Here is a 17,868-nt window from a genome sequence, read left to right on the forward strand (position 1 = left end):
AAACACACAGAGATCTATACCAGGCTATGAAGAGGAAGTCTGTAATCAGAGGAGTGGGCTACAACACACAGAGATCTATACCAGGCTATGAAGAGGAAGTCTGTAATCAGAGGAGTGGGCTAAAACACACAGAGATCTATACCAGGCTATGAAGAGGAAGTCTGTAATCAGAGGAGTGGGCTAAAACACACAGAGATCTATACCAGGCTGTGAAGAGGAAGTCTGTAATCAGAGGAGTGGGCTAAAACACACAGAGATCTATACCAGGCTATGAAGAGGAAGTCTGTAATCAGAGGAGTGGGCTACAACACACAGAGATCTATACCAGGCTATGAAGAGGAAGTCTGTAATCAGAGGAGTGGGCTAAAACACACAGAGATCTATACCAGTCTGTGAAAATGAAGTCTGTAATCAGAGGAGTGGACAAAAACACACAGAGATCTATACCAGGCTATGAAGAGGAAGTCAAAAGATACTCGACAACAACCTGATTCAGTAAACAAATGGTTTTATTTTCACTGAAAAATAAAATAAATAATTCTCAGTGAAACCTCCATCTAAAAACAAAACAACACATTCTTCCAGACAACAAATCTGAACAAAATGCTATTGGAACAAAACAAAAACAACGAGAGAAAACAGAATGTCTTGCCAGAATACGATATGAGGTATACTACAGAATGCACGTATCCTAGTATCGTACACAGAACTTCGTACAAGTTTAAAGTAAACACCATTCTCTTTGACGGCAAGCTACAAAAACAAAACACCTTCCTTTTAAAGCCAACGGGTAATAATGCATTATAAAGCAGCTGTAATGCATTAAGGTGTGACCATTTCTATCGTCTCATTATCGTCTCATAGTAATGACTAAATAACATTTTGAGTCCGTTTAAAACAAGAAAGGTGTCTCCACGTCTCTAACTATCATCAGACTGTTGGAACGGAGGAGGTGTCTCCTGATCTCTAACTATCATCAGACTGTTGGAACGGAGGAGGTGTCTCCTGATCTCTAACTATCATCAGACTGTTGGAACAGAGGAGGTGTCTCCTGATCTCTAAATATCATCAGACTGTTGGAACGGAGGAGGTGTCTCCTGATCTCTAACTATCATCAGACTGTTGGAACAGAGGAGGTGTCTCCTGATCTCTAACTATCATCAGACTGTTGGAACGGAGGAGGTGTCTCCTGATCTCTAACTATCATCAGACTGTTGGAACGGAGGAGGTGTCTCCTGATCTCTAACTATCATCAGACTGTTGGAACAGAGGAGGTGTCTCCTGATCTCTAACTATCATCAGACTGTTGGAACAGAGGAGGTGTCTCCTGATCTCTAACTATCATCAGACTGTTGGAACGGAGGAGGTGTCTCCTGATCTCTAACTATCATCAGACTGTTGGAACGGAGGAGGTGTCTCCTGATCTCTAACTATCATCAGACTGTTGGAACGGAGGTGTCTCCTGATCTCTAACTATCATCAGACTGTTGGAACAGAGGAGGTGTCTCCTGGTCTCTATCATCAGACTGTTGGAACGGAGGAGGTGTCTCCTGATCTCTAACTATCATCAGACTGTTGGAACGGAGGAGGTGTCTCCTGATCTCTAACTATCATCAGACTGTTGGAACGGAGGAGGTGTCTCCTGATCTCTAACTATCATCAGACTGTTGGAACAGAGGAGGCGTCTCCTGATCTCTATCATCAGACTGTTGGAACGGAGGAGGTGTCTCCTGATCTCTAACTATCAACAGACTGTTGGAACGGAGGAGGTGTCTCCTGATCTCTAACTATCATCAGACTGTTGGAACGGAGGAGGTGTCTCCTGATCTCTAACTATCATCAGACTGTTGGAACGGAGGAGGTGTCTCCTGATCTCTAACTATCATCAGACTGTTGGAACAGAGGAGGTGTCTCCACGTCTCTAACTATCATCAGACTGTTGGAACGGAGGAGGTGTCTCCTGATCTCTAACTATCATCAGACTGTTGGAACGGAGGAGGTGTCTCCTGATCTCTAACTATCATCAGACTGTTGGAACGGAGGAGGTGTCTCCTGATCTCTAACTATCATCAGACTGTTGGAACAGAGGAGGTGTCTCCACGTCTCTAACTATCATCAGACTGTTGGAACGGAGGAGGTGTCTCCTGATCTCTAACTATCATCAGACTGTTGGAACGGAGGAGGTGTCTCCTGATCTCTAACTATCATCAGACTGTTGGAACGGAGGAGGTGTCTCCTGATCTCTAACTATCATCAGACTGTTGGAACGGAGGAGGTGTCTCCTGATCTCTAACTATCATCAGACTGTTGGAACAGAGGAGGTGTCTCCTGATCTCTAACTATCATCAGACTGTTGGAACGGAGGAGGTGTCTCGTAGTAATGACTAAATAACATTTTGAATCCGTTTAAAACAAGAAAGAAAGCATTTCATCTGTTGGCTTTAAGTAAAGTATTGGGGGAAAAAAACAACTGTTTATTAAACATAAGAACGGTAGCCATTTTAAGACCTGTCTGATTTATGTAGGTGGACTCACAGTATTCAGGCACTAGGTGTGCTACGTTTTTTTAAATTGTTTTTTTAATATGATTTTAAAATCGTAAAAGTTAATGCGTGTGGAAGAAAATTCATTCAGAAGAGAAAATGCAAAATGAAAATCAAATAACTAAAATACATTTTAAATCTCTTGCATCACATTACACATCAGTATTCTCTAAAGATTTTATATATTAATCTCATCAAGTAATAAACATATATTCATATTTATATAAATCTCTTACAATCAATCGGTATCGCTTAAAATCGCATCTCCTAAAATCTCTTCAAAACATTTCAGCTTTTACTAAAAGTTGCACGCCTCGTTTTCTAACAGCAGTTATATTACAACAGTATTTTATTATATTACCCTGAAATCACATCGACATAAAGGATAATGACTTTTGAGTTTTTTATTTCTCTGAAATTGGTTCCTATAAAGAGGTTGAGCCCTCAAAACCGTCAACAAGCTACTGTGTCTACAGTCTCATGGACGTCAACAAGCTACTGTGTCTACAGTCTCATGGACGGACACACTGCCTGTCCTCAGAATTACAAATGGAATCGATAGTGAATAACAGAAACAGGTAATCGTTAGATCACTTTATGCAGATGGGCAATGGAAGGATGACATGCTGAGGCTTCTGCACAGCCCTGGGGCACCAAATAAGAGAACAAGTTAACACACTTCTTATAGGACGTTTGGAAACTTCTTATAGGATGTTTGGAAACTTCTTATAGGATGTTTTGGAAACTTCTTATAGGATGTTTTGGAAACTTCTTATAGGATGTTTGGAAACTTCTTATAGGATGTTTGGAAACTTCTTATAGGATGTTTTGGAAACTTCTTATAGGATGTTTTGGAAACTTCTTATAGGATGTTTTGGAAATGTCTTATAGGACGTTTGGAAACTTCTTATAGGACGTTTGGAAACTTCTTATAGGATGTTTTGGAAACTTCTTATAGGACGTTTGGAAACTTCTTATAGGACGTTTGGAAACTTCTTATAGGACGTTTGGAAACTTCTTATAGGATGTTTTGGAAACTTCTTATAGGATGTTTTGGAAACTTCTTATAGGATGTTTTGGAAACTTCTTATAGGATGTTTTGGAAACTTATAGGATGTTTTGGAAACTTCTTATAGGATGTTTTGGAAACTTCTTATAGGACGTTTGGAAACTTCTTATAGGATGTTTGGAAACTTCTTATAGGATGTTTTGGAAACTTCTTATAGGACGTTTGGAAACTTCTTATAGGACGTTTGGAAACTTCTTATAGGATGTTTTGGAAACGTCTTATAGGATGTTTGGGGTACCACCTCTTCCGTTTCACTCAGTTTCAAAACAGGATCTCCTGTTTCTTGCCTACTGAACATGGCCATTTGGGTTTTGTTCAAAATGGTACCCAAATTCCCTGTATATATTGCACTACTTTTGACCAGGACTCATTGAGGGAATTAGGGTGCCATTTTGTAGGTATTCCCCCGTGGGATCATAAGTCCATCCCCAGGCTGTGTATTTGGTCCAGCAGAAAGTCCATGTCTTCTCTGCTGACCTGAGGGCTAATGATGATCTGTCTGAAGAAGTTAGCCTTGTCTCCATGGGGCTGGTAGCCTACCATCATAGAGCCCTTCTTCATCATGCGCTCCTTAACCACTGGCGCCACCTGGGGGTAGGGAGTAGTACATACGCTTGTGAGATGGTGAAACTGGGAAGTTAAGGAGCCAGTATTTCCAATAATCTCTCCTTCCTTGTGAAGTAAGCTCTCATTCACGTGTGAGAACACTGAATTGGTGTTTCCATGAACCAGTCATTACCTTTCAAATCCATGAATTCACGGCAGAAAGGAGAGATTATTGGGACATAACCAAAGTCAAGTTGTATTTAGAGTCTCCACACACAGATCTAAGGTCCATTTCCGTATGGATTGGATTGGAGGATTTATGGTCCCGCTTGACATCTGGTGTCAGTGGTGGCATCTGAACCCACGCCTCCGAAAAGAGACTGGAGCCTAAATCCTCACGGTTAGCTAACATTTGTCTCATTCATATCCTGTGAAATGAATGTTTTTTGTTGTTGTTTGTTTTTCAACATTAATTAATTCCTGAATTCAATTGTATTTTTTGTTGTTGTGTTATTGATGACAGGGCTTCTGTTAATGTTGGAGAACACCACAGGAAAGGAGAGGATCGTGTTCTGTATAACGAGGGGGATGTCCTCCTCTGACTTACCGCATGGACATTTCTCCAGAACTCGGGTCCGTCAGCCATGTCCCTCAGACTGGGAGGAATGTACCAGAAACAGACGTTGGTGTACTCCGGCTCCATCACAAGACGGAATCCATCTCTCTTCTTGATCTCCTCTGCCAGATATCTACCAAAGAGAAGGAAGTCGAGAGTGTCACAAATAATTACATGACACAACCGTACGAAACCCCTTTTTTCAGGCTACAAGAGTTTTACTGAGCCTTTTTGAAGACACTGAAATGTGTCTTCTAGTCTGTCCAACACAGCAATCCTGCTCCAGTGGTCCTCCTGCTATCCTCTAGACCACCACTAGAGGGCCCTGTCCTCCAGCCAGACACTGCAATGTGTCTTCTAGTCTGTCCAACACAGCAATCCTGCTCCAGTGGTCCTCCTGCTATCCTCTAGACCGCCACTAGAGGGCCCTGTCATTGAGCTGGGTGAATATGAATGACAGTAACCTAAACCTATCACTGTTGCATTGAACTGGGTGAATATGAATGACAGAAGCCTAAACCTATCACTGAACTGGGTGAATATGAATATGAACGCCAGTCGTCCAATAGGATGTATTAGAAATAAGGGCGTGTTCATGGGGAAATAATAAGGAACGGTCCTCCCTCACGTTAAACGGCACCGACCGACCCACTGAATCCTATACAGCATTAGACACATGAATGGAGTGGAGTGAGCAGGGCTATCACTAACAGTCTGGAAATAGCCTGGCCGTTGTCTGGCCTCGTGTCGTATGACCCCCCGCCCCCCCCCCCCCCCCCCCCCCCCCCCCATCTTGGTCCCACAGTCAGTAGGTCCTGAACTGTAAAGGTGACCACAGGTCATCTGGATCGGAATAGATGGAAGGACAACTAAATGCCACACAGAATAGTTAAGGAACCCCCTGACCCGACTGTAATTTTACTGCCAACAGCCCAGAAATAGAACCGGCTGACCTCCCAAATATACAGCTCGATTTTCTAGGGCTGCTTGAATTACATGCAGTCTGCCGAGCCCAGTCTGCCGAGCCCAGTCTGCCGAGCCCAGTCTGCCGAGCCCAGTCTGCCGAGCCCAGTCTGCCGAGCCCAGTCTGCCGAGCCCAGTCTGCCGAGCCCAGTCTACCTCTGTATTCTCCACTGTACACCTTGTTAGAAAGCTGTGGAGATGCTGTGGTTGCTCGTGTAGAAGATCTATCATTTCTCAGCCTGGGTTATATCTATTAGAGAGGGGTATCTCAGGTGTAGGGTTTTACTCCGTTGTTAAACTGCTACTACTCTAAAGTGTATGGAAAACATACTGTTTTGGATGAGCCATGTGACTGTGTCTAGACCAGAGGTGACCACAGTGTAGAGATGGCCTCCTGTCCTCCTGGAGACTTGCCGGGTGGCTGTGCAGGCTTTTGCTCAAGCCCTGCTCTATAACAGATATGACGTAGATGATTCGGCAGAAGTCTGCATACCTTAGTAGGTCTTCAGGGTCGGCCATCTTTAGCTAAACAGTCTATTTGCAGTCTAACAGTCTATTTGCTTTGGTATTTTGGGCAGAGACACTGAGAGCAGGAAGCATTGGACAGATCCTAATTACATTCGATGCAGAGCCCTTCCCATCACTCTGTATTGTCACCCCCCCACCCCCCCCCCCACCCCACACACACAAAAACCAAGCAACAAGCAACTTAAATACACAATGAAACCATTTGAATCTAAAGACATTAAAATATAATATTTGTCATCAACCCCAACCCTTTTGCTATAATGGTGTAAGCTGGTGGACTGGGCTATTAGCTGAACAGACAGGACCAGACAGGACCAGACAGTCTGAGGGGGTCAGTCATGGATGGTGTAAGGTGATGGACTGGGCTATTAGCTGAACAGACAGGACCAGACAGGACCAGACAGTCTGAAGGGGTCAGTCATGGATGGTGTAAGGTGATGGACTGGGCTATTAGCTGAACAGACAGGACCAGACAGGACCAGACAGTCTGAAGGGGTCAGTCATGGATGGTGTAAGCTGATGGACTGGGCTATTAGCTGAACAGACAGGACCAGACAGGACCAGACAGTCTGAAGGGGTCAGTCATGGATGGTGTAAGCTGATGGACTGGGCTATTAGCTGATCAGACAGGATCAGACAGTCTGAGGGGGTCAGTCATGGATGGTGTAAGGTGATGGACTGGGCTATTAGCTGATCAGACAGGACCAGACAGGACCAGACAGTCTGAGGGGGTCAGTCATGGATGGTGTAAGCTGGTGGACTGGGCTATTAGCTGATCAGACAGGATCAGACAGTCTGAGTCATGGATGGTGTAAGGTGATGGACTGGGCTATTAGCTGATCAGACAGGACCAGACAGTCTGAAGGGGTCAGTCATGGATGGTGTAAGCTGATGGACTGGGCTATTAGCTGATCAGACAGGATCAGACAGTCTGAAGGGGTCAGTCATGGATGGTGTAAGGTGATGGACTGGGCTATTAGCTGACCAGACAGGACCAGACAGTCTGAAGGGGGTCAGTCATGGATGGTGTAAGCTGGTGGACTGGGCTATTAGCTGATCAGACAGGATCAGACAGTCTGAGTCATGGATGGTGTAAGGTGATGGACTGGGCTATTAGCTGATCAGACAGGACCAGACAGTCTGAAGGGGTCAGTCATGGATGGTGTAAGCTGATGGACTGGGCTATTAGCTGATCAGACAGGATCAGACAGGATCAGACAGTCTGAAGGGGTCAGTCATGGATGGTGTAAGGTGATGGACTGGGCTATTAGCTGATCAGACAGGACCAGACAGGACCAGACAGTCTGAGGGGGTCAGTCAGGGATGGTGTAAGGTGATGGACTGGGCTATTAGCTGAACAGACAGGACCAGAAAGTCTGAGGGGGTCAGTCATGGATGGTGTAAGGTGATGGACTGGGCTATTAGCTGAACAGACAGGACCAGACAGGACCAGACAGTCTGAAGGGGTCAGTCATGGATGGTGTAAGGTGATAGACTGGGCTATTAGCTGAACAGACAGGACCAGACAGTCTGAAGGGGTCAGTCATGGATGGTGTAAGGTGATGGACTGGGCTATTAGCTGAACAGACAGGATCAGACAGTCTGAGTCATGGATGGTGTAAGGTGATGGACTGGGCTATTAGCTGAACAGACAGGACCAGACAGGACCAGACAGTCTGAGGGGGTCAGTCATGGATGGTGTAAGCTGATAGACTGGGCTATTAGCGGAACAGACAGGACCAGACAGGATCAGACAGTCTGAAGGGGTCAGTCATGGATGGTGTAAGGTGATGGACTGGGCTATTAGCTGATCAGACAGGACCAGACAGTCTGAAGGGGTCAGTCATGGATGGTGTAAGCTGATGGACTGGGCTATTAGCTGATCAGACAGGATCAGACAGGACCAGACAGTCTGAAGGGGTCAGTCATGGATGGTGTAAGGTGATGGACTGGGCTATTAGCTGATCAGACAAGACCAGACAGGACTAGACAGTCTGAAGGGGTCAGTCATGGATGGTGTAAGGTGATGGACTGGGCTATTAGCTGAACAGACAGGACCAGACAGGATCAGACAGTCTGAGTCATGGATGGTGTAAGCTGATGGACTGGGCTATTAGCTGAACAGACAGGACCAGACAGTCTGAAGGGGTCAGTCATGGATGGTGTAAGGTGATGGACTGGGCTATTAGCTGAACAGACAGGATCAGACAGGACCAGACAGTCTGAGGGGGTCAGTCATGGATGGTGTAAGGTGATGGACTGGGCTATTAGCTGATCAGACAGGACCAGACAGTCTGAGGGGGTCAGTCATGGATGGTGTAAGGTGATGGACTGGGCTATTAGCTGAACAGACAGGACCAGACAGGATCAGACAGTCTGAGTCATGGATGGTGTAAGCTGATGGACTGGGCTATTAGCTGAACAGACAGGATCAGACAGGACCAGACAGTCTGAAGGGGTCAGTCATGGATGGTGTAAGGTGATGGACTGGGCTATTAGCTGATCAGACAGTCTGAGTCATGGATGCTCCAGGATCATGTTCAAGGGCGGCAGGTAGCCTAGTGGTTAGAGTGTAGGGACGGCAGGTAGCCTAGTGGTTAGAGTGTAGGGACGGTAGGTAGCCTAGTGGTTAGAGTGTAGGGACGGCAGGTAGCCTAGTGGTTAGAGTGTAGGGACGGTAGGTAGCCTAGTGGTTAGAGTGTGGGGACGGCAGGTAGCCTAGTGGTCAAAGCGCTGGGCCAGTAACCGAAAGGTTGATAAATCGAATCCCCCGAGCTGACAAGGTAAAAATCTGTCGTTCTGCCCCTGAACAGGCAGTTAACCCACTGTTCCCCTGAACAAGGCAGTTAACCCACTGTTCCCCGGTAGGCCGTCATTGAAAATAAGAATTTGTTCTTAACTGACTTGCCAAGTTAAATAAAGTTTAAATACATTTTTAAAAAGGGGGGTCAGTAGAGGGCTGGGAGCTGTACTGTTGCTACGGTGCAGACGGCCTGCCACTACAATGTACACTAAAGCTTATACATTAGACCAGCACAGTAAGCATTTCACTGGACCAGAGCACAAACAGATCTGGGACCAGGCTACAGAGATGAGTCTGCTATCAAGTCTTTGGAGGAAAAACAAAAGATAAATATATTTTTGTTTCAAACCTGACCTGGCCATAGCGAGGGCTCTGTCCACTCTCTCTTCCAGACCCTTGGTGCCGATGGCTTTCCACATCAGCCAGAACTTGAAGGCGTCGGGCTTGCGGCTGCACTGAATGGACTTGTCTCCCGTGTCATAGCTGACGTCATAGAACTTATCCTGCTGGAAGAGGTAGGAGGCCTGGGCCGAGTGACACCGCTGGAGAAGATTCTAGAACAACGGAAGGCAGAGAGAACGTATGAGTCTCTGGAGAAGATTCTAGAACAACGGAACGCAGAGAGAACGTATGAGTCTCTGGAGAAGATTCTAGAACAACGGAACACATATGAGTCTCTGAAGAAGATTCTAGAACATGGGAACACAGAGAGAACATATGAGTCTAGAAACGATTCTAGAACAACGGAACACAGAGAGAACATATGAGTCTCTGGAGCAGAGTCTGGATAACGAAGGAAGAGGTGGGGGAGGAAGGAGGAGAAAGAGAAGGAGGAAGAGGTATTTTGGTATTTTATTAGGATCGTCATTAGCTGTTACGAAAGCAGCAGCTACTCTTCCTGGGGTCCACACATGACATAATACACAACATTTAATTAATACAGAAAATTAATAGACAAGAACAGCTCAAGGACAGAACTACAATAAATTGTAAAAGGCACACGTAGCCTACATATCAATACCAATACATACACACATCTAGGTCAAAGGAGGAGGAGGAGGAGGAGGAGAAGGAGGAGGAAGTGGAGGAAGAGAATGAAGAGGAAGAGGAGAAACACAATGAGAAAGAGATTTCGCTACACTCGCACCAACAGCTGCTAACCATGTGTATGTGACCAATAACATTTGATTTGAGTTGAGGAAGAGGATGATGAAGATTATTAAGGTGAGGAAGAAGAGGAGGATGAGGAAGAGGAGGCAGTGTTTATCGTACCGTTTTGTCCCGAACCATGAATGCACAGCACTGTAGACCAGCCATCAGCATCTTGTGAGGATTCCATGCTACTGAGTTGGCTCTAAGAGGGAAACAAAGCAACAGAAACCATGTGTTATTATGAACAGTTTATCCCTGTTGTCTTACTACCGCCTCCAGATAAACCTGTTGTCTTACTTCCTCCTCCAGATAAACCTGTTGTCTTACTACCACCTCCAGATAAACCTGTTGTCTTACTACCGCCTCCAGATAAACCTGTTGTCTTACTACCGCCTCCAGATAAACCTGTTGTCTTACTTCCTCCTCCAGATAAACCTGTTGTCTTACTACCACCTCCAGATAAACCTGTTGTCTTACTACCGCCTCCAGATAAACCTGTTGTCTTACTACCGCCTCCAGATAAACCTGTTGTCTTACTTCCTCCTCCAGATAAACCTGTTGTCTTACTACCGCCTCCAGATAAACCTGTTGTCTTACTACCGCCTCCAGATAAACCTGTTGTCTTACTACCACCTCCAGATAAACCTGTTGTCTTACTTCCTCCTCCAGATATACCTGTTGTCTTACTACCGCCTCCAGATAAACCTGTTGTCTTACTACCGCCTCCAGATATACCTGTTGTCTTACTACCACCTCCAGATAAACCTGTTGTCTTACTTCCTCCTCCAGATATACCTGTTGTCTTACTACCGCCTCCAGAAAAACCTGTTGTCTTACTTCCTCCTCCAGATATACCTGTTGTTTTACTACCGCCTCCAGATATACCTGTTGTCTTACTTCCTCCTCCAGATATACCTGTTGTCTTACTACCACCTCCAGATAAACCTGTTGTCTTACTTCCTCCTCCAGATATACCTGTTGTCTTACTACCGCCTCCAGATAAACCTGTTGTCTTACTACCACCTCCAGATAAACCTGTTGTCTTACTTCCTCCTCCAGATAAACCTGTTGTCTTACTACCACCTCCAGATAAACCTGTTGTCTTACTTCCTCCTCCAGATAAACCTGTTGTCTTACTACCTCCTCCAGATAAACCTGTTGGCTTACTACCGCCTCCAGATAAACCTGTTGTCTTACTTCCTCCTCCAGCAAAAACCTGTTGTCTTACTTCCTCCTCCAGATAAACCTGTTGTCTTACTACCGCCTCCAGATAAACCTGTTGTCTTACTTTCGCCTCTAGATAAACCTGTTGTCTTACTACCGCCTCCAGAAAAACCTGTTGTCTTACTTCCTCCTCCAGATATACCTGTTGTCTTACTACCGCCTCCAGATAAACCTGTTGTCTTACTTCCTCCTCCAGATAAACCTGTTGTCTTACTTCCTCCTCCAGATAAACCTGTTGTCTTACTTCCTCCTCCAGATAAACCTGTTGTCTTACTACCGCCTCCAGATAAACCTGTTGTCTTACTACCGCCTCCAGATAAACCTGTTGTCTTACTTCCTCCTCCAGATAAACCTGTTGTCTTACTACCGCCTCCAGATAAACCTGTTGTCTTACTTCCTCCTCCAGATAAACCTGTTGTCTTACTTCCTCCTCCAGATAAACCTGTTGTCTTACTACCACCTCCAGATAAACCTGTTGTCTTACTTCCTCCTCCAGATAAACCTGTTGTCTTACTACAAACTCCAGATAAACCTGTTGTCTTACTACCTCCTCCAGATAAACCTGTTGTCTTACTTCCTCCTCCAGATATACCTGTTGTCTTACTTCCTCCTCCAGATAAACCTGTTGTCTAACTACCGCCTCCAGAAAAACCTGTTGTCTTACTTCCTCCTCCAGATAAACCTGTTGTCTTACTACCGCCTCCAGAAAAACCTGTTGTCTTACTTCCTCCTCCAGATAAACCTGTTGTCTTACTTCCTCCTCCAGAAAAACCTGTTGTCTTACTTCCTCCTCCAGATAAACCTGTTGTCTTACTTCCTCCTCCAGATAAACCTGTTGTCTTACTTCCTCCTCCAGATAAACCTGTTGTATTACTTCCTCCTCCAGATAAACCTGTTGTCTTACTTCCTCCTCCAGATAAACCTGTTGTCTTACTTCCGCCTCCAGATAAACCTGTTGTCTTACTTCCTCCTCCAGATAAACCTGTTGTCTTACTACCACCTCCAGATAAACCTGTTGTCTTACTACCTCCTCCAGATAAACCTGTTGTCTTACTTCCTCCTCCAGATATACCTGTTGTCTTACTTCCTCCTCCAGATATACCTGTTGTCTTACTACCGCCTCCAGAAAAACCTGTTGTCTTACTTCCTCCTCCAGATAAACCTGTTGTCTTACTTCCTCCTCCAGATAAACCTGTTGTCTTACTTCCTCCTCCAGATATACCTGTTGTCTTACTACCTCCTCCAGATAAACCTGTTGTCTTACTTCCTCCTCCAGATATACCTGTTGTCTTACTACCGCCTCCAGATAAACCTGTTGTCTTACTTCCTCCTCCAGCAAAAACCTGTTGTCTTACTTCCTCCTCCAGATAAACCTGTTGTCTTACTACCACCTCCAGATAAACCTGTTGTCTTACTTCCTCCTCCAGATAAACCTGTTGTCTTACTTCCTCCTCCAGATAAACCTGTTGTCTTACTTCCTCCTCCAGATATACCTGTTGTCTTACTACCGCCTCCAGATAAACCTGTTGTCTTACTTCCTCCTCCAGATAAACCTGTTGTCTTACTTCCTCCTCCAGATAAACCTGTTGTCTTACTTCCTCCTCCAGATAAACCTGTTGTCTTACTACCGCCTCCAGATAAACCTGTTGTCTTACTACCACCTCCAGATAAACCTGTTGTCTTACTTCCTCCTCCAGATAAACCTGTTGTCTTACTTCCTCCTCCAGATAAACCTGTTGTCTTACTACCACCTCCAGTTAAACCTGTTGTCTTACTTCCTCCTCCAGATAAACCTGTTGTCTTACTACCACCTCCAGATAAACCTGTTGTCTTACTACCTCCTCCAGATAAACCTGTTGTCTTACTTCCTCCTCCAGATAAACCTGTTGTCTAACTACCGCCTCCAGAAAAACCTGTTGTCTTACTTCCTCCTCCAGATAAACCTGTTGTCTTACTACCGCCTCCAGAAAAACCTGTTGTCTTACTTCCTCCTCCAGATAAACCTGTTGTCTTACTTCCTCCTCCAGAAAAACCTGTTGTCTTACTTCCTCCTCCAGATAAACCTGTTGTCTTACTTACTACCGCCTCCAGATAAACCTGTTGTCTTACTACCACCTCCAGATAAACCTGTTGTCTTACTTCCTCCTCCAGATAAACCTGTTGTCTTACTACCGCCTCCAGATAAACCTGTTGTCTTACTTCCTCCTCCAGATAAACCTGTTGTCTTACTTCCTCCTCCAGATAAACCTGTTGTCTTACTACCACCTCCAGATAAACCTGTTGTCTTACTTCCTCCTCCAGATAAACCTGTTGTCTTACTACCACCTCCAGATAAACCTGTTGTCTTACTACCTCCTCCAGATAAACCTGTTGTCTTACTTCCTCCTCCAGATATACCTGTTGTCTTACTTCCTCCTCCAGATAAACCTGTTGTCTAACTACCGCCTCCAGAAAAACCTGTTGTCTTACTTCCTCCTCCAGATAAACCTGTTGTCTTACTACCGCCTCCAGAAAAACCTGTTGTCTTACTTCCTCCTCCAGATAAACCTGTTGTCTTACTTCCTCCTCCAGAAAAACCTGTTGTCTTACTTCCTCCTCCAGATAAACCTGTTGTCTTACTTCCTCCTCCAGATAAACCTGTTGTCTTACTTCCTCCTCCAGATAAACCTGTTGTCTTACTTCCTCCTCCAGATAAACCTGTTGTCTTACTTCCTCCTCCAGATAAACCTGTTGTCTTACTTCCGCCTCCAGATAAACCTGTTGTCTTACTTCCTCCTCCAGATAAACCTGTTGTCTTACTACCACCTCCAGATAAACCTGTTGTCTTACTACCTCCTCCAGATAAACCTGTTGTCTTACTTCCTCCTCCAGATATACCTGTTGTCTTACTTCCTCCTCCAGATAAACCTGTTGTCTTACTACCGCCTCCAGAAAAACCTGTTGTCTTACTTCCTCCTCCAGATAAACCTGTTGTCTTACTTCCTCCTCCAGATAAACCTGTTGTCTTACTTCCTCCTCCAGATATACCTGTTGTCTTACTACCTCCTCCAGATAAACCTGTTGTCTTACTTCCTCCTCCAGATATAACTGTTGTCTTACTACCGCCTCCAGATAAACCTGTTGTCTTACTACCGCCTCCAGATATACCTGTTGTCTTACTACCTCCTCCAGATAAACCTGTTGTCTTACTACCGCCTCCAGATATACCTGTTGTCTTACTACCACCTCCAGATAAACCTGTTGTCTTACTACCGCCTCCAGATATACCTGTTGTCTTACTACCTCCTCCAGATAAACATGTTGTCTTACATCCTCCTCCAGATAAACCTGTTGTCTTACTTCCTCCTCCAGATAAACCTGTTGTCTTACTACCACCTCCAGATAAACCTGTTGTCTTACTACCTCCTCCAGATAAACCTGTTGTCTTACTTCCTCCTCCAGATATACCTGTTGTCTTACTTCCTCCTCCAGATATACCTGTTGTCTTACTACCGCCTCCAGAAAAACCTGTTGTCTTACTTCCTCCTCCAGATAAACCTGTTGTCTTACTTCCTCCTCCAGATAAACCTGTTGTCTTACTTCCTCCTCCAGATATACCTGTTGTCTTACTACCTCCTCCAGATAAACCTGTTGTCTTACTTCCTCCTCCAGATATACCTGTTGTCTTACTACCGCCTCCAGATAAACCTGTTGTCTTACTTCCTCCTCCAGCAAAAACCTGTTGTCTTACTTCCTCCTCCAGATAAACCTGTTGTCTTACTACCGCCTCCAGATAAACCTGTTGTCTTACTACCGCCTCCAGAAAAACCTGTTGTCTTACTACCGCCTCCAGAAAAACCTGTTGTCTTACTTCCTCCTCCAGATATACCTGTTGTCTTACTACCGCCTCCAGATAAACCTGTTGTCTTACTTCCTCCTCCAGATAAACCTGTTGTCTTACTTCCTCCTCCAGATAAACCTGTTGTCTTACTTCCTCCTCCAGATAAACCTGTTGTCTTACTACCGCCTCCAGATAAACCTGTTGTCTTACTACCACCTCCAGATAAACCTGTTGTCTTACTTCCTCCTCCAGATAAACCTGTTGTCTTACTACCGCCTCCAGATAAACCTGTTGTCTTACTTCCTCCTCCAGATAAACCTGTTGTCTTACTTCCTCCTCCAGATAAACCTGTTGTCTTACTACCACCTCCAGATAAACCTGTTGTCTTACTTCCTCCTCCAGATAAACCTGTTGTCTTACTACCACCTCCAGATAAACCTGTTGTCTTACTACCTCCTCCAGATAAACCTGTTGTCTTACTTCCTCCTCCAGATATACCTGTTGTCTTACTTCCTCCTCCAGATAAACCTGTTGTCTAACTACCGCCTCCAGAAAAACCTGTTGTCTTACTTCCTCCTCCAGATAAACCTGTTGTCTTACTACCGCCTCCAGAAAAACCTGTTGTCTTACTTCCTCCTCCAGATAAACCTGTTGTCTTACTTCCTCCTCCAGAAAAACCTGTTGTCTTACTTCCTCCTCCAGATAAACCTGTTGTCTTACTTCCTCCTCCAGATAAACCTGTTGTCTTACTTCCTCCTCCAGATAAACCTGTTGTCTTACTTCCTCCTCCAGATAAACCTGTTGTCTTACTTCCTCCTCCAGATAAACCTGTTGTCTTACTTCCGCCTCCAGATAAACCTGTTGTCTTACTTCCTCCTCCAGATAAACCTGTTGTCTTACTACCACCTCCAGATAAACCTGTTGTCTTACTACCTCCTCCAGATAAACCTGTTGTCTTACTTCCTCCTCCAGATATACCTGTTGTCTTACTTCCTCCTCCAGATAAACCTGTTGTCTTACTACCGCCTCCAGAAAAACCTGTTGTCTTACTTCCTCCTCCAGATAAACCTGTTGTCTTACTTCCTCCTCCAGATAAACCTGTTGTCTTACTTCCTCCTCCAGATATACCTGTTGTCTTACTACCTCCTCCAGATAAACCTGTTGTCTTACTTCCTCCTCCAGATATACCTGTTGTCTTACTACCGCCTCCAGATAAACCTGTTGTCTTACTACCGCCTCCAGATATACCTGTTGTCTTACTACCTCCTCCAGATAAACCTGTTGTCTTACTACCGCCTCCAGATATACCTGTTGTCTTACTACCACCTCCAGATAAACCTGTTGTCTTACTTCCTCCTCCAGATAAACCTGTTGTCTTACTTCCTCCTCCAGATATACCTGCTGTCTTACTTCCTCCTCCAGATATACCTGTTGTCTTACTACCTCCTCCAGATATACCTGTTGTCTTACTACCTCCTCCAGATAAACCTGTTGTCTTACTTCCTCCTCCAGATATACCTGTTGTCTTACTTCCTCCTCCAGATATACCTGTTGTCTTACTACCTCCTCCAGATATACCTGTTGTCTTACTACCTCCTCCAGATAAACCTGTTGTCTTACTACCGCCTCCAGATATACCTGTTGTCTTACTTCCTCCTCCAGATAAACCTGTTGTCTTACTTCCTCCTCCAGATAAACCTGTTGTCTTACTTCCTCCTCCAGATATACCTCTTGTCTTACTACCTCCTCCAGATAAACCTGTTGTCTTACTACCTCCTCCAGATAAACCTGTTGTCTTACTTCCTCCTCCAGATATACCTGTTGTCTTACCTGTGAATGCCCTGCAGCAGGTATCTGTGTTTCTTAGACATCAGGGCTCCTCCTCCCCAACATGCCTACAGGAAGGACAGACAAGAGACAAAGAAGAGACAGAGAACAGACAGAGAAGAGACAGAACAGACAGAGAACAAACAGAGAAGAGAGAGAACAGACAGAACAGACAGAGAAGAGAGAGAACAGACAGAGAAGAGAGAGAACAAACAGAGAAGAAAGAGAACAGACAGAACAGACAGAGAAGAGAGAGAACAGACAGAGAACAGACAGAGAAGAGAGAGAACAGACAGAGAAGAGAGAGAGAACAGACAGAGAAGAGAGAGAACAGACAGAGAAGAGAGAGAACAGACAGAGAAGAGAGAGAACAGACAGAGAAGAGACAGAACAGACAGAGAAGAGAGAAAACAGACGGAGAACAGACAGAGAACAGACAGAGAAGAGGGTGATTGATTGAATGATTAAAGCAACAAACAAACTACTGAACAATACCCAAACGGATTGATGGATCGATAAGTCGATAAATGAATGAAAGAATGATCTTTAATTAAGATCCACTTACATCTACATGCATCCATAGATTGTGTCGTTCACAGATGTCAGCTATCTCCTCCAGCGGGTCGAAGGCCCCTAGAACGGTGGTCCCTGCTGTGGCGTTCACCATGAAGGGCAACGCTCCCTGTCAACAACAACAACAACAGCAATATCATCCCACTGGGAACACACACTGGTTGAATCAACGTTGTTTCCACGTCATCTCAATGAAATTACATT

The 17,868-nt window shown here is 44.9% G+C and overlaps 1 protein-coding gene and 1 long non-coding RNA gene across 3 annotated transcripts in view; one reads left to right on the plus strand and one right to left on the minus strand.

Annotated features, from left to right (window-relative positions):
* The first annotated feature begins 494 nt into the window (after positions 1-494).
* On the plus strand, positions 495-2,456 carry LOC118937323. Of its 2 annotated transcripts, XR_005034582.1 has the most exons (3): positions 495-1,455; positions 1,499-2,091; positions 2,138-2,456. It is a non-coding gene; the product is annotated as an uncharacterized LOC118937323 (long non-coding RNA). The 2 variants fall into 2 exon arrangements; XR_005034581.1 differs by having other exon boundaries at positions 1,499-2,456.
* Positions 2,457-3,429: 973 nt separating this feature from the next.
* The window catches only part of LOC110515934 (acidic amino acid decarboxylase GADL1), a 29,883-nt gene continuing 15,444 nt past the window's right edge, over positions 3,430-17,868 (minus strand). The window contains exons 9-14 of the mRNA XM_036935016.1: positions 17,657-17,773; positions 17,095-17,159; positions 10,341-10,422; positions 9,423-9,622; positions 4,766-4,907; positions 3,430-4,200 (exon numbers count right to left, since the gene is read on the minus strand). Of these exons, the coding sequence (XP_036790911.1) occupies positions 4,027-4,200; positions 4,766-4,907; positions 9,423-9,622; positions 10,341-10,422; positions 17,095-17,159; positions 17,657-17,773 (780 nt within the window). The 3' untranslated portion in view covers positions 3,430-4,026. The remainder of the gene's footprint in view (positions 4,201-4,765; positions 4,908-9,422; positions 9,623-10,340; positions 10,423-17,094; positions 17,160-17,656; positions 17,774-17,868) is intronic.

The sequence above is a fragment of the Oncorhynchus mykiss genome, chromosome 2 (assembly GCF_013265735.2).
Source record: "Oncorhynchus mykiss isolate Arlee chromosome 2, USDA_OmykA_1.1, whole genome shotgun sequence".
In the NCBI taxonomy this organism is placed as follows: domain Eukaryota; kingdom Metazoa; phylum Chordata; class Actinopteri; order Salmoniformes; family Salmonidae; genus Oncorhynchus; species Oncorhynchus mykiss.